Here is a 14539-nt window from a genome sequence, read left to right on the forward strand (position 1 = left end):
GATGACGGCGATGTGGGGGGAGAGTGAAGTCATCCCCGCGGCCAAAAGCATCCAACGCTGTCAAGGCGCGAAAGAGTGGGCCCATCCCCGAAACACGCTATCACATGAGATCGTCCCTGGCCACTAACCCCCAAACAACCACGACACCACGCACCCCGCCATGTCATCGAATCCATCCAAAGCACCCGTACTGGAAGTACTGAGTAGAGATGCATCGCACAGTTTCCAAGTCCCCGCGAAACGCATCCACGATGGCGACGACGTCACTTTCTTCTTGGCAAGCAGGGCCTATGCCGATATCATGACTTTCATCTTCCAGCTCAACACGGCCATGATACCACGGAAGATCAAGAGCGAAGATAAGAACAGCACAGAAACGGCGAAAGAGTGGAAGTTGCATGACCCGGATGTGCCCCATCCACCCGCTGTGCAAAGCCTCGCCAAGCTTATCTCTAGCCTGACTTCCATCATCGATGAAGCGCCACCAGATCCCGGACCGCGTCGTTTCGGAAACGTAAGCTTCAGGACGTGGTACGATATCGTCAGAGAACGAGTCCCTGGACTGTTGGACCAGTATCTGCCGGAAGAAGTACTGTCCTTCAAATCCTCATCCGACGTCTCAGCCAAAACCGAGTTGGAAGCGTATCTTATCGGCAGTTTTGGAAGCTCTCAGCGCCTAGACTACGGTTCAGGTCATGAACTGAGCTTCCTCGCTTTTCTCGGCTGTCTCTGGAAACTCGGAGCTTTTCCCGCGTCGCAGGATGGCGAGCAAGAACGCGGCATTGTACTTGGGGTCATCGAACCGTACCTCGAATTGATTCGCCGACTCATCTTGACATACACCCTTGAACCTGCCGGGTCGCATGGTGTATGGGGACTAGACGATCATTCTTTCGTACCCTACATATTTGGTAGCGCGCAACTCTCACCAGCCATCAACACACCAGCAGACGTGGCAGCAGAAGGCTCATTGCCATCCGCTCCCCACCCGGGCGACGTGGCGAAGGCTCCCGCAGTCGCCCGCGAGCGAAACCGTAATATGTACTTCAGCGCTATCGGCTTCATATACGACGTCAAGAAAGGTCCTTTCTGGGAACACAGTAATATCCTCTACGACGTCTCTGGCGTGAAAGCGGGATGGGCAAAGATAAACAAGGTGAGTAACAAGTTATCCCAACCACGTGCATCGACTAATCCCGATCTAGGGAATGATCAAGATGTACAACGCAGAAGTCCTCTCGAAATTTCCTGTCGTCCAGCACTTTCCCTTCGGCTCACTCTTCTCCTTCTCTGCCGATCCGAACGCCAAGGCCATACAAGCAAGCGTCCACACAGCCAGTCAGCCAAAGTCAAGTACACCATCTAACACGGCACCAACTGCAAGACCGCAGCCCGCGTTAAGAGATCCGATGGCTGAGCCAGCGACTGGCATGCCAATTAGAAGCATGCCTGGCGCTACGGTTGGGACCGCGGCACCATGGGCTAGTGCTGGTACTACAAGGCCGGGTGGTGGCATGCCAGCTGCGACTGCTGCGCCCTGGGCTACTGCCAGAGGTGCAGATGCAGGTGTACCCGGTGGTCCGAACCAGCCTACTAAAGCGCCTTGGGCAAGTAGGACACCTGCACCGCCGCCGCCAGGAAGTGGTACTGCAGCACCCTGGGCAAAAGGGAATGCTGGAAATGGGCCAAGTGCACAAGAGGGCACGAAGGCGCCTTGGGCGAAGAAGAGATGAGGTGCAATGGGTAATGAAGGTACGTAGAGGAATGATACACGTCTTGTCAACGATTATACCCGGCCAAGGCTCGATTGCATCTCATCTAGCGATACAAAGCCATCAACATAAATCTACCTAGCCAGTGCCGCAAGCGCACAAGGAATTAACGTTATGAACGTTGCTTGCTCCCTCCACCGTCCTTCTCCTTACTACCCCTCTCTCTACTACTCCTCTCCTTACTACCCTTCTCAGCTCCATCCCCTCCATGCTTCTCCCTTCCCTCTTCACCGTCACCATTCCCATCAGCATCCCCGTCCTTCCCTCCTTCCCCTTCACCCCCATCACCATCCCCATCCCCACCCCCCTCCTCCTCCCTCTTCCTCTTATTATCCAAATCAAACTGCAACCTCGTCCGATTCAACATGAGCTCCGCCACCCTCTCTCTCTGCACATACACAGTAACCGCAAGATCAAACAACGCCATCTCCTGCTCTTGTGTGTATTCACCTTCGCCCACACCGAGGCTCTCGTGGGGTTCGGGGATTTCATCCGCGCCGACGAAGGAGTCGGAAGGGGAGGGAGGGGAAGGTGGCGGGTGTGGGGGATCTGAACGGGGTCGTTTGGATGGTTTGGAGGGTTTGGGACTGCGGCTGCGGCTGCGGCGTTTTTTGTGGTGATGGTGTGGACTGGGGCGACGGTCTCGACGATCTCGACTACGCCGGCGATCTTTACCACGGCCATGTGAAGAGCTGCGACGACGCTGTTTACTTCGCTTTCGCTCTGGACTTCTTTCCCGCCCTCGACTACGCTGCCGGTCTGCGCCACGGCTCCGCTCTCGACTCTTTCTCACCCCTCTACTCCTCACCCCCTCCTCCCTCCTCACCTGCCCAGAAGGTGGTGGAATTTGTTCACGCGGCCGTTGCGACACCGCTGGGGGCCGTCGCGATGAAGCGCGGTCAAGCCTTGCAGAACGTCCCCGTGGCTTTTCCACACGATCTCCTTCTCCTCTGTACCTATCATCCCTCTTCACCAACGACCTCGACCGACTCCTACTCCTACTCCGACTCCTACTCCTACTCCTACTCCGACTGCGACTCCCATCCCCCGATCTAGGAGAAACATCACAACTCCCCCCCATCCCCATCGTCCGGTGTCTCCTCGCCATCCTCTCCAATTCCCCGCCAGTAAGACCCCTCCGCCTCCTCCTCTCTTCAGACCGCGTGGTACGGCGGGGCGGCTGGTAGTGGTCACAGTCTTTCCCATAGCCTTTCCCATAGCCTTTCCCCGGGGGGTCATCTTGTCCTAGCCCCCGACGTGCACCAGGACCCCTTGGCCCTTCACTCAAGGAAATGTATGAGATGAGAGATAGTTCGTCGTCGTCTTGCTGCGGAGAGTAGTAGCCTGATCCTGAGCGGAACTCGCGGTCTAGTGTGTGCAGACCGGAACTGAAGGATATTGGGTTGGCTTTTGTGCCTGGTGTTGGTGTTGGTGTTGGTGTGTCGTGATGTGCGCCAGACATTCTTTTTTTGTGGTAAGCGGATGGTTCTTGACGTGGCTTTGATATGTTTTCTCTGGGTGGTGCCATGATATCTCGGCGTTCTTTGGACGGCTTGTCTCTTGGAAGGGGAGGTGCGTCGCGCAACGACTTTGATACCATTGGTTTTCCGGTTGTCATTGATAGTGGCACAGGCTCTGCGTGACGCGTGGAGCGAGGCGGGATGCCAGTTGGATTCGATGGCGTTGCAGTTGCGATACGCGCTTTTACTTCTTCGATCTCTTTCTTGTCGGCCATGGTGAAGTGCTTGGTTAGCATCGCTGGGTCTAGTTCTCTTGGTCTGCGCTCTTTGGAACGCCTTGCTTCATCGTTCTCATCCACCCGGGATCGTTTTATGAGAGGCTCTCCGAGTATTTCACCGCCCCCGAATGGTCTTTTCCCGGTTTTCGATGGCGGTGGGGGTTGTGCACTGGTTGGCTGTGTTTTATCCACTGGTTTGTCTGACGAGGGAGTAACACGGAAACCGCTCTTCTCCTGGTGCGAGAATCCTGCAAGGGGGGATTGTTCGTCTGCCATGATGAGTGCAAGATGAGGTGATAATCGTTGCTATACAGAAAGATTTAGATGCGCTATACGAGAAGCATGCTCTTGCGACGAACAAGATGCTCGCTCACTTGCTATGTATGTTGAAGTCTTTGTTCACTATGCGTCTTTGGCGGACAATCACCCTCCTTCTTTGCTCCTTTCTTCCATCGACTATCATACTGAGGATAACAAAGACTCGATCGATCTCAAAGCATCACAACAATCCGCGGTGGAGTACAAAGCCGTTCGCCAATGCTGTTGCGAATATGTGGAATGCTGCAGATTCGCTTCTTGAGCGTATCGTCGAAGCTATATGTGACCCTGCCTATTGGGTGTCACGTGACTGTTAATATCATCTTCGCGATACGGAAGATGCAGTGAGGTCGCTAGGAGTCGTGTGTGAGTGCGGCGGAGCTGGCGTACTCAATATGTAGCCTACACGCAACTACTCATGCCCTTGGTTTTCACGATGTGCGCGCGTGTATGCACCTTCCTCACAATGTGCAGCCATGTGAATAAGGCAGTAGCGGTGACTAGTTCCTCGCCTCTGCATCAGAATGAGTAGAGTGCGCCTTTGACTCAGACTGCGGTTTGGTACTCCGGGCAGGCTCGCATCGTAGCATCCATTCGCGCATGCCATATGTTCCAGGTTTGGTGCCAAAGGTGGAGGTAAAGTCGTCGCGTTGTCGCACGGTGGTTGGGTGATGTCGGCGTCTAGGGCGCGAGGGGTCGCGAATATCTCCGAACGTAGGACCTGTTGACTCAGAAGGTATATTGGGAAGCTGCACGCCAACATCTTCAACCACACACTCTGAGTCGTCAATCCAAGCACAAGATGGACTCAAAAATCTTCCAATGGGAGCGCACTGTCGCCTCGGGCACCTACCTCATATCTTCCGACCGGTCGCTCCTTCCGTACACCTTTGTCCAGGAAGCCTACGCAACAGACGCAATGTTTTGGGCGAAACCGCTCTCCTTCACGGACCTGTCGACCATGCTTGACAACAGCCTCACTCTCGGCGTGTACTCTGTCTCGGATGGCGTCAAGAAGCCTATTGGCATGGCGCGCTTCATTACCGACTACACAACACTCGCCTACCTCACAGACGTCTACCTCGTCCCCGAACACCAGGGCCAAGGACTCGGCAAATGGCTTATCGCATGCTGTCGCGAGATCTGCGCCGGAATGCAAAACCTCCGGTGGATGGTCCTCTTGACCGGCGGCGAGCAAGCGCAAGCGCTCTACAGAAAGGAATTGGGCATGACAAAGCTTGACGGGGTGGAGGAGGGGCTGGTTTGTATGGGGGCTCGGCGGGCAAAACTCACCGAAGCAGCGGGCGCTCCGCCCTCAGCATAGCGGGACCTAGCGGTTTGCCGTCTAGGCACGTATGCAGTTCCCTACCTTAAACATGGACGACTATTCCTCGCGATCAGACGCTACAGTGACAGAAACGTGGTTTGATGGTTGGTCTCGACTGATGACAACGGCTATCTTTGCTTCCGGACTAGTCGCGGGCCCATGCTGCATGCATGTCATCTCTAGCGTAGATATCGCCATCCATTTTTCTTTATCACCATAGACTACTGGTCTGGCTCGCGCCCTCGGCCTTCTGGTATGTTCCGAGTAAGCGGACGACGCCTGAAGCCTGTTTCGAGCCGGCATGCGATGAATTGTCATCATGGAGGGGCTGTCAGGCCCTCCAGGGCTTGTTGCAACTCCGTCTGGTGGTTGTGTCGCGTCGCGCTGCTACATCGATAAGTGTATTACGCCTACTAAACTGGGATCCGCCTCCGATGCTGCCCGAGGAAGACTAATCTAGATCGCGCATGTGTAGACCTGTCGCATAGATCGCCAGGGCCTTGTTGATATACAGCTGCAGTTGACCCTGCGTTCACGTCACGTCCGCCGATCTTCCACATTTCAAACCAACATGACCGCGACATTTGAGACCTCTCCACTATCACGCACATCGTCCCCGCCAGCATCACTGAAGAGAAAACGAGCGGGTTCTGATACCCAACCTCTTACCCCGCCGTTGGCTGCAAGCGACTCTGAAGGATCGCGTCTTCTCTCGCGCGCCGTCCACGTTCTTTCGACTGCTGCCACTGCGCTCTCGCAGGTCACTTTTCTATATGAGTCCGACCATGTGGCGCGCGATGGTCTCCTCCAGGCTGTCGAAGTCATTACGAAGACCAGCCAGACTGGCGGTAAACTCATAATATGTGGAGTGGGCAAAAGCGGCTTGGTGGGGCGCAAGATGGTTGCGACGATGAAGAGTCTGGGCATAGCGAGCTCCTTCATGCATGCTGCTGAGGCACTGCATGGGGATCTCGGTGACATCAGGAAGGTGAGTTTCGTCTCGAAGCCCAAATGACGAAGAAGTACTGACTAGGAGTAGAACGACGCAATCATGTTCATATCCTACTCCGGCAAGACAGCAGAGCTCATGGCCCTCTTGGAGCACATACCCGCACACACACCTATCCTCGCCATCACATCGCATACGAAACCCTCAGACTGCCCGCTCCTCGACGATCGGCCGAACTCCATACTGCTGCCTGCGCCCATACATGAGTTGGAGGAGCTCTCATTTGGAGTCTGCGCGCCGACGACCAGCACCACTGTCACCATTGCGGTGGGAGATATGCTGGCGTTGACCGTCGCAGAGGCGCTGCATCAAGATGAGACGAAGGCTGTGTTTAGAACGAATCACCCTGGCGGTGCGATCGGTGCGAAGTCGAGACGGATAGAGAAGGAGGATGATACCCAGGTGGAAGCGAAGGAGTGCGATGGGCTGGTTACGCCGCCGGCTACCTGATCGTGCTCAGGAGGATACCATGCTCATCGGGAGACCGTGTGCATGAGGAGATCTTGCTCACGAAGATACCACAGGTGAGGAATTTGGAGACGTGTAGATCGTGTAGATCGTGTAGATCATGTACATGCGCAAGGAACGGCCCGTAACGAACCAGAGGGACTTTTTCCTCATGTCTTTCAGTCGAGAACTAATCATCCCTGGTGATGTTTCGCGGCAGCTCGCAGGCAGAAGAGCACAGTGATGTTGCGACCCCACGCGAGCACTTACACAAGGAAGGGACTAAACAGGTGCGCCGCAGTCAACATTGGCCACCAAATTGGAACGCCGAGAAAGCTCTAGGGTAACGTAGACATCTAGGTTACTTACCCTTCTTATCATCTCCAGGGTCGTGGTGGGTGTCCGACTGTTTCCTTCGACAAAGGTGCAGGGTAGTGGGTGGTACCTTCCCGTTCTATATGCGGCCTGCACTCGCTGTCCACTCACTTTCCACCCTGTCCACTCCACTCCAGCTCACTTTTCGTATGCGTCACCATACAGGTTTCTCGCACACAGCCTGCATTACCGTGCATAGATTGGACGGCAGCGCTGATCGACGCGCTCACATTGGACGACTGCATGATTGCGGCACAGCCTCGCTATGGGTGGTGCAATGAGGGGTTGTCTTGCGCACCTTCCGTCTCCCATCTCGATTTTCACATCCGCTGTGTATCCTCAGCTCACCAAAGCTGTAGCCCTCTGTTCCTGGATTGGACACTGGTTTGTTCCCTGATATGCCGTTCTAGCTCGCATTTTGCCCTAATACATGGCATTTTGGATCTGGCACTTCACCCACCATGGAAGCCCTAACAGCCATTGGCTTAATCGCCAATGTCATTCAGTTTGTCGACCTTGGCGCAAAGCTTGTCGGCTCTGCGAAGGAAATGCGCGACTCTGCCAGCGGCATGACGTTGGAGAACAAGAGCCTAGAGGAAGTCACCATTGAGATGCGCGATCTAAGTTCGAGCCTGGACCCTCCCACCACGAACGCGGAAAGCTACGATGAGCGAGTCCTCCGTCAGTTAGCTCAGGAGTGCCGTGAGCTGTCAGACCAGATCCTCCGCCTTCTGAAGAAGATTGCTCCAACTAAGCCAGGCTCGAGGCGTCAAATCGTAGGCTCATTGATAAAGAATCAGAAGTACAGAAAAGAGAAGAAAGAACTCGGAGAGAAGCTAGCAGACTGCCGCAAACGGCTGCATCTGCAATTCGACAAGTTTACCAGGTTAGTCAATGTCACGATGTCGCTCTTGGGCCCTTTTCCTGATACGGGAATAGTTCGAAAGTACATGCGCAGCTCCAGGCCCTCGGAAATCATGCGCAATCAAACCAAGCAATCTTGCAAACGTTACCGCAACAGATCGAGCGTATTCGCCGAGGCACATGTGTTGCTTCCTTGGGTGTTGAAGCCCTAGATCAGTTGAAAGACCTACTTGGATTGACGGAAGTAGCTCAAGAATCGGTCGTAGCTCGGAGTTTCCTCAATGATCTTGCGTTTGAAGGAATGGAGGCCAGAGCTGATGTCATTGCGAAAGAGCACAGCGAGACCTTTCGATGGATTGTGGAGCAAGATGCAGATGTCGACGATGTCACATTGCAAACTAACGCTCGCGAACAATACCTTTCATGGCTACATCATGCTTGTGGAATCTTCCATATCGCGGGAAAGCTGGGGTCTGGCAAATCCACACTCATGAAATTCCTGTACAAGCATCCGGAAACACGTAAACAGCTGTTGGCGTGGGCAGGTACGTTGTTCTTCCCTGACGTGTAACGTGTCTATTGACAACCACAGATAACAAAACGCTGGTGATGGCAAGCCACTTCTTCTGGAAACCCGCGAAGCTGAATTTACAAAAGTCACTCACCGGATTGGAGAGATCGTCACTTTATCAACTGCTGTCATCCCACCAGGAGTTGACGAAGAAGGCATTTCCAGGTATTTGGGAACATAGGATGAGCATCAAAGACGGTCGGATGGAGCTACCACACAGTCTCTCCTCGGATGAAATTCGCGATGGCTTCATGGCCCTCCTAAGAGATGAGACCGTCCAGCAATCATATCGATTCTGTTTCTTCATCGACGCTTTGGACGAGTACGAGGACATACCCCAATATGATCAGAAACACATGGTCGACACACTCCGCAAGTGGACACAGATCTCTCCAAACTCCATCAAGCTATGTGTATCCAGCCGGGAAGAGAATGTATTTGAGAACGCTTTTGCTGGAGATCCAAGGATACGATTGCAAGATCTCACCAGGCACGACATGGAGTGTTTCGTACGTTCTAGGCTCGAATCTGTGCAAGACCACAACACCCGAGAACGTCTCACAAGTGAGATTGTCAAGAAATCAGATGGCATCTTCTTCTGGGTTGTACTCGTCACCAAACAGCTCCGACAAGCGTTGGAGGACGGTGATGCTGCCTCTGTTTTTGAGAGGGAGTTGGCCACACTGCCTACTGAGTTGAAGAAGCTGTTCAATCATCTTCTTAACTCCATCTCCCCATTCTGCATGGAAAGAGCGCGTCGAATCTTTTCTATGGTGCTGAAACACGAGACATTGCCGATCAAACTATCGCTGCTTTCTTGTCTACACCTCGATGAAAATGAAATGAACGCACAATCATCCATGGAGGAGCCTGATACGTTGCCTGTCCTGGACTACCAAGACGGACAAGACCCACACAAATGGTACAAAGCGCATGAAAAACAAGCTCGGAGACAACTACACAAGTATTGTAGAGGACTGGTCGAGGATCGAGTCAACCCTGAAGTCTGCAAGCAAGAAGGGGGGTCTGCGGACCCCATACCTGAGCCCGACCCTTCTAAACCCGCTGGGTCGAGATGCATCCTGTTCGTACATCGCACTGTCATCGAGTTTCTTGAAGAATCAGCAATTCTGAAGCACGAATTGGGCGAGTTCGATGCGATTGATGCAATCTCCCAGTCGCATTTGGCAGAATTCCAACGCATACCTTCTTCTCTTATCAACCCGCTGTACTGGACATACCTATACAGTAAAATCATCGAGCTACGGTTTCATTCTGGAAAAGATAGGTTGCAGTTCGACTTCATTGTGCAGCTGGAGCATTTGATCTCACGAAAATTTCCGGGTTGGCTGGAGAACGAGCTACCTCCCGCCGAGCAATGCGTTCAGACTGCACACAATCACTGTGTTGTGTGCATTAGAGAAACAGACGTTAAAGACTCGAAAGGCCGTATGCGTCCTATCCGACCCAAAGCTCCAGCTTCTATCTTGGCCTGGCATGGTAACACTTCATATATACTTTGGCGGATTACAAGGCATGACGAACCACCGCTATCTGATCAGACACGCGGCATCGTCCTACACTGTTTGATGCGTAGGTTGGACATGACCGAGAAAGCTGAAGAGCTTGAGGGAATCGTGGCCTGCTTTGGAAAACTCTTGAACGAACGCGAATCTCCTGTTACACGCTTCTTGTGGGCCAATTTTGTCCAACTTTGTTCTACATCCCTACGCCACAATGATTCCTTATGGTCTCGTACTATAGGTCAGCTCATCGTCCTTTTTTTGGAAAAGTACGAGAGGAACGTTGTCCACAGAACGGAAATTCGTTTTGGGGGACGGGGGGAGGCCGGAGGTTGGGACTATACAATTATGAATGTGAAAGTACAAGGCAAGACGGTAGCGAGTATGAGTTTCATGCAGTTTGAACCTGGAACGACTTGCTATACTCTTGACAACCAATTCGGCGGCAACGCCTCAATAGAGCAGCTGGTGAAGTTATGGCATCTCGAGAACGAGCGAGAAATTCTTGGATTGCTAGAACAGGAGCGTGAGGCAATGGAAAGGAAAGAACAAGCCGTGGACCTGGTCGCCACGGCCCAGGAAGCCTCTGAGGAAAGCTCATCCGACGGCACCCCAGCTTCCGATACAGTGTCTAGGCGGCTTCAAAGGATCGACAGTGCCGCCGAAATTCGAGATGAAGGCGGCGTAACAGCGTCTTGTCTGCCCGTCGAAACCAAAGCAGACGTCGATCCACCCCAACTCAAGGCCGCCAAAACCCGCTCTATTCGTGCATCGGGTATCGCGACAACCATCGCCCTTCTAGGTGAGAAGATTCCATTGAGAAACTGATCGGCTTTCGCTGACATGGACTCCAGCATTGCTGTTAGCTTTCCTCATCGCGCACCAAGACTATTGGGGTCGATGGGTTTCTGGTATAATAAGCTGAACAGGTCTGGAGCCTACATCGACGTTGGAGGTAGTCACCGCGACTGCCTTTTTCAAATGGCGGCACTTATGTAAGGAAGGTGCATACATACGCGTACACCGTCAAGATTATGAGAACAAGTAGTTGATTGCACGCTACATATAGCATACGCCCGTTTAATCGCGCTTACCCAGTCACTTGCAGTAAGCTGTGAGGATGTCTACTCCCAGTCGCATTATGACCACCTGCAGTCACGTGTCGATCACCACCCTGTTCTTGGTCAGTACGGCTTTTAAATACCAGCAGGACTGGCCTACAACCTCGGCCTTCGCAATGCGCCATCAGCGTGTCTTTCCAAACCTCTCGGTCCAGAGTCGCGGTGGTGACGCGAAAATCTTCATACCCATCGAGCGCCCCATACAACTCATAGCCAGCCTCGATCAGCTGCCGCATCAGAGGAAATAGCGCGCTGACGCGTTCGGAGAGGAGGCACATGGTGAATTCCTCGTCATACGTATACTCACCATAGCCATAAATGTATTCGACTCGCAGGTGGAAAACGATCGATGCGCCAGGCGCGAGCTTGAATAGGCATTGTCGGAGTGGAGTGGCGTCGTCTTCGTCTAATTGTTCGCACAACTCGACCTCGACATGGCGCAGCAGACGATCGCCTTCCAGACCGAGACCCCAGATATCAGTCTCGAAGAACTCAGCGACCTCCGCAGGTGTGAGATATAGCCACAATTTGGTATGATAATACCAGCGACGTGCAAACTCGCTCATAGTGTCCAAATCGACAAATTCCTCGCTACACATATGCGCGTATCCGTATCCGCGTTCCTCGGCGAAACCCGCAACAATGTCCCGGTATGGCTCGTCGACGTCTTCGAAGTAATCGTTGTTGATGAAAATCGGTTCATCTCGAGCAGGGGAGAGGATGTGGTCGTAGATCATGTCCCTGAGCTCGCGGGGGAGCTTACTTTGCATGGCGGTACACAATGCCCGACAGGACTGCTGCGCGTAATGTTCGATATGGCAATCGGCGAAGTCTTCGGTTTCTGACTGCGTACGATCCAGATTTGCGATTTGGGACGCCGTGAGTAGTGGACTGTTCTTGTCCAGAACATGGTCGATGAGTGCGCATCTCCTGAGTGTGCTGGTCCTCATATTAGCACTGAACAGCCACTCCATCAATGACCCAGGTATCTACATTGCCTTCAGGGTTATCGCGACTTTCATTTTTGTCCCCATGTATGCTGCAGCTCGCCTGTTCAGATTCTTGTATGAGGCTTTTGAGATGACTTACATGTACACGCTTTCACGATCCAAATCGATTGTGTAAGCCATGTTGCTTTCGCTTTTGGGAGGCTTAGATGATGGGGTTGAAGTTCTAAGAGATTTGGTTGGGTTGAATCAGGTCTGCAGACTACATTGAGCTAGAACCTTGCAAAGTAGGTATCCTAACGTTAACGTAGGCTCTGGGCTGTTTGGGCTTTTTCTAGGTTGGCGTGACTGACCTGTAATCCACACATTTCACTCCGTAGGTTGAGTCTCTGGTCCGTGTGTTCTTTCCCTTCACATGCACTTTGGATGACTGATCGCAACGCCGCGTTGAGAAAAGCACTCACCCTTCGGTCCCTACAGTCTCAACTACCCGCCCCGACCTTTCTTCAACCACCTTCTCGACTCACTAGTTATCCAGTTACCATCATGGAGGTGCGCACTCCGCCCGCTGTAGGATTCTTTCTCGACCATGACTACGTTTCCCAGTAAGTTCCATCTGGGGCCCACAAAGCTAGCAGCTGCTAATGGTCCCAGTACCCTCAGGCATATCCGTATCCTGAAGCACATCGAAGCACCCGACCGAGCTAAGCTCAATAGCACAAGGCCTCATCAAAGGCGTAGCAATCTTACGTTGAAGACCCGACAACGATTCCAAAATCTTAAGCAAAAACTGGCCAAAATCACAACAAAACTAGACCAGCTCGAGAAAGTTCTTCAGCAGTACTTGGAGGATTTCACGACTTACCGTCACCGAATCGTCTTGGAACTGCTAGAAACAAAGTTTGCCCGAGAACTTCGCGATGAAGTATACGGCTACATGGTCGGCGATCAAATGGCGATCAGTATCAATCTTCATGACCTTGTGGCGTCTGCCTCGCCAGCATTCGCCATTCCCGGTCACACGAGCGCGAGTCGTTCGAAGCACTTCCAGACGTCACTCGAACGCAATGGCTACGGCCACTTACTCGAAGCGAGGGCAATACTCAAGGACACGATGCTGGAGCTAGCTCATGCATGGTACAGGCTCTCCACGTTTCGCTTCATGCAAGCCCACCACGTCAATCTGTTTCTTGAGACCGATTTTCATGGCTTCGGCCTCGATACGCAGAAGCTGATCCGGAGTATTGAGGGTAAAGTAGCTGCCACGAACAGCTCTTGAGTTATTTTGCTAACTTTTTACTAGTATGTATTCTCCTTGCTACGCTTTAGCTAAGGCAATTTGAAGACATCTTACCTATTGTCTGTGCTAACAGCTTGATAGCTATTCACCCCTGTCAACTCGTCAGCAGATTGCGTCAAACTAGCTAAAGACTTGGCCGAACTTCACACGCTCAAGACTGGTGCCAACATCTTGTTGAGCTTCCAGGCCTTGCCGACAGTGATGAGGGAAGTAGCAGATTCCAGCGCAGCAGTCCCGCCTCGCGATCTTGCACTTCTTTTTCCAGGCATCCAGAAGTTGATTACAGCCGAATACCGCGTCACGGTGAAGCTGGGCTACCACTTGAAGTTCAAGGTTGTGAGCGAGGAGCTGACGGAAGAGTGTTGGAAGGAGACAATTGAGAAGCATTACAAAGTAAGTCCCTTCCTTGGTGTGCTGATAGTCACTCGCTAAACTCGTCCCAGGCAATGCTTGCGAAACGCGCCCGCCGTGAACGAGCGGCCAGTGATGATTCTGATTCGTCTGAAGAATTTGTTGAGTAAGCATTGTAGACTACAAGGTGATGGAAGAGGAAGACGTGCAGGTAATATCTTGTGTTGGAGATGACATGGCGATGCAAGGGTGCGGCGGAGAAGAGCGAAAGTTCCTAAGACGCTCCAGGCGTGGTTATCAAGTTTCTTAGGTACAGCTTAGTATCTTTGTCTTCTCCAATCGAAGTTGTAGTGGCGCTTTCTCCTCGCCGGTTGATAACCCAGTATCTTCTCCACCCACAAATCATAGGTGATCTCCTCCTCGTTATCGACGGAGAACTCCAAACCATCATCCACCTTAAACACCAAACGAAGCCCAGCTGCACATAGTTTTTTTGAATGTATCGAAGAGTCCGCTCTCAAGGTCCTTGACGAACTCCAGTTTCTCGGTTGCGCCGCGCTCCCAAAGAATGCGTTTATCTCGTTCCCATAAGGTCATCTGCATCTGGATGTGTGAAAATGCGCTCCTGTGGGACCTGGTTCTAGATGCGTGGCAACTCATAATCCCGACCCTAATCCTGGTACCAGGACTGAACTGTAGCAACTGTTCCAATCGGTGGCGCAGTAGTGGCAGTTGCCGCGGTGGTACACCATGGTTATCTCGAGCAACGAATGCCATGGATATATCGAATTGGACATTCCTGATATGGTCGCGTGGCACGATACCCAGCTGCCAGCGATCCTGGATAGCGAGATCGGCGACGAGAGATAGATCATC

General features: G+C 52.6%; 7 protein-coding genes across 7 annotated transcripts; 5 read left to right on the forward strand and 2 right to left on the reverse strand.

Moving 5' to 3' along the window:
- Positions 1-160: 160 nt before the first annotated feature.
- Positions 161-1733, forward strand: RRD1 (Serine/threonine-protein phosphatase 2A activator 1; the record flags this gene model as incomplete). The annotated part of the gene is made up of 2 exons (XM_051451593.1): positions 161-1156; positions 1206-1733. The coding sequence occupies 2 exons, from the start codon at positions 161-163 to the stop codon at positions 1731-1733; spliced, it is 1524 nt and encodes a 507-aa protein (XP_051297293.1).
- Positions 1734-2926: 1193 nt separating this feature from the next.
- Positions 2927-3786, reverse strand: J4E86_011100 (uncharacterized protein; the record flags this gene model as incomplete). The annotated part of the gene is given in 2 exon segments (XM_051451594.1): positions 2927-2952; positions 2967-3786. 2 exon segments carry the CDS (start codon positions 3784-3786, stop codon positions 2927-2929), a joined length of 846 nt encoding a protein of 281 aa, XP_051297294.1.
- An 844-nt stretch (positions 3787-4630) lies between these two features.
- Positions 4631-5152, forward strand: J4E86_011101 (uncharacterized protein; the record flags this gene model as incomplete). Its single annotated transcript, XM_051451595.1, has 1 exon — positions 4631-5152. One exon carries the CDS (start codon positions 4631-4633, stop codon positions 5150-5152), a length of 522 nt encoding a protein of 173 aa, XP_051297295.1.
- Positions 5153-5726: 574 nt separating this feature from the next.
- J4E86_011102 (uncharacterized protein) lies at positions 5727-6614 on the forward strand (the record flags this gene model as incomplete). The annotated part of the gene is made up of 2 exons (XM_051451596.1): positions 5727-6143; positions 6195-6614. 2 exons carry the CDS (start codon positions 5727-5729, stop codon positions 6612-6614), a joined length of 837 nt encoding a protein of 278 aa, XP_051297296.1.
- An 833-nt stretch (positions 6615-7447) lies between these two features.
- On the forward strand, positions 7448-10772 carry J4E86_011103 (uncharacterized protein; the record flags this gene model as incomplete). The annotated part of the gene is made up of 3 exons (XM_051451597.1): positions 7448-7872; positions 7926-8395; positions 8443-10772. 3 exons carry the CDS (start codon positions 7448-7450, stop codon positions 10770-10772), a joined length of 3225 nt encoding a protein of 1074 aa, XP_051297297.1.
- A 327-nt stretch (positions 10773-11099) lies between these two features.
- On the reverse strand, positions 11100-11835 carry J4E86_011104 (uncharacterized protein; the record flags this gene model as incomplete). Its single annotated transcript, XM_051451598.1, has 2 exons — positions 11100-11118; positions 11252-11835. 2 exons carry the CDS (start codon positions 11833-11835, stop codon positions 11100-11102), a joined length of 603 nt encoding a protein of 200 aa, XP_051297298.1.
- A 723-nt stretch (positions 11836-12558) lies between these two features.
- J4E86_011105 (uncharacterized protein) lies at positions 12559-13833 on the forward strand (the record flags this gene model as incomplete). Its single annotated transcript, XM_051451599.1, has 4 exons — positions 12559-12617; positions 12667-13267; positions 13394-13705; positions 13756-13833. 4 exons carry the CDS (start codon positions 12559-12561, stop codon positions 13831-13833), a joined length of 1050 nt encoding a protein of 349 aa, XP_051297299.1.
- Positions 13834-14539: the final 706 nt, after the last annotated feature.

This window comes from Alternaria arbusti (genome assembly GCF_024043155.1).
Source record: "Alternaria arbusti strain BMP 1465 chromosome Unknown scaffold_29, whole genome shotgun sequence".
NCBI classification, from domain to species: Eukaryota; Fungi; Ascomycota; class Dothideomycetes; order Pleosporales; family Pleosporaceae; genus Alternaria; species Alternaria arbusti.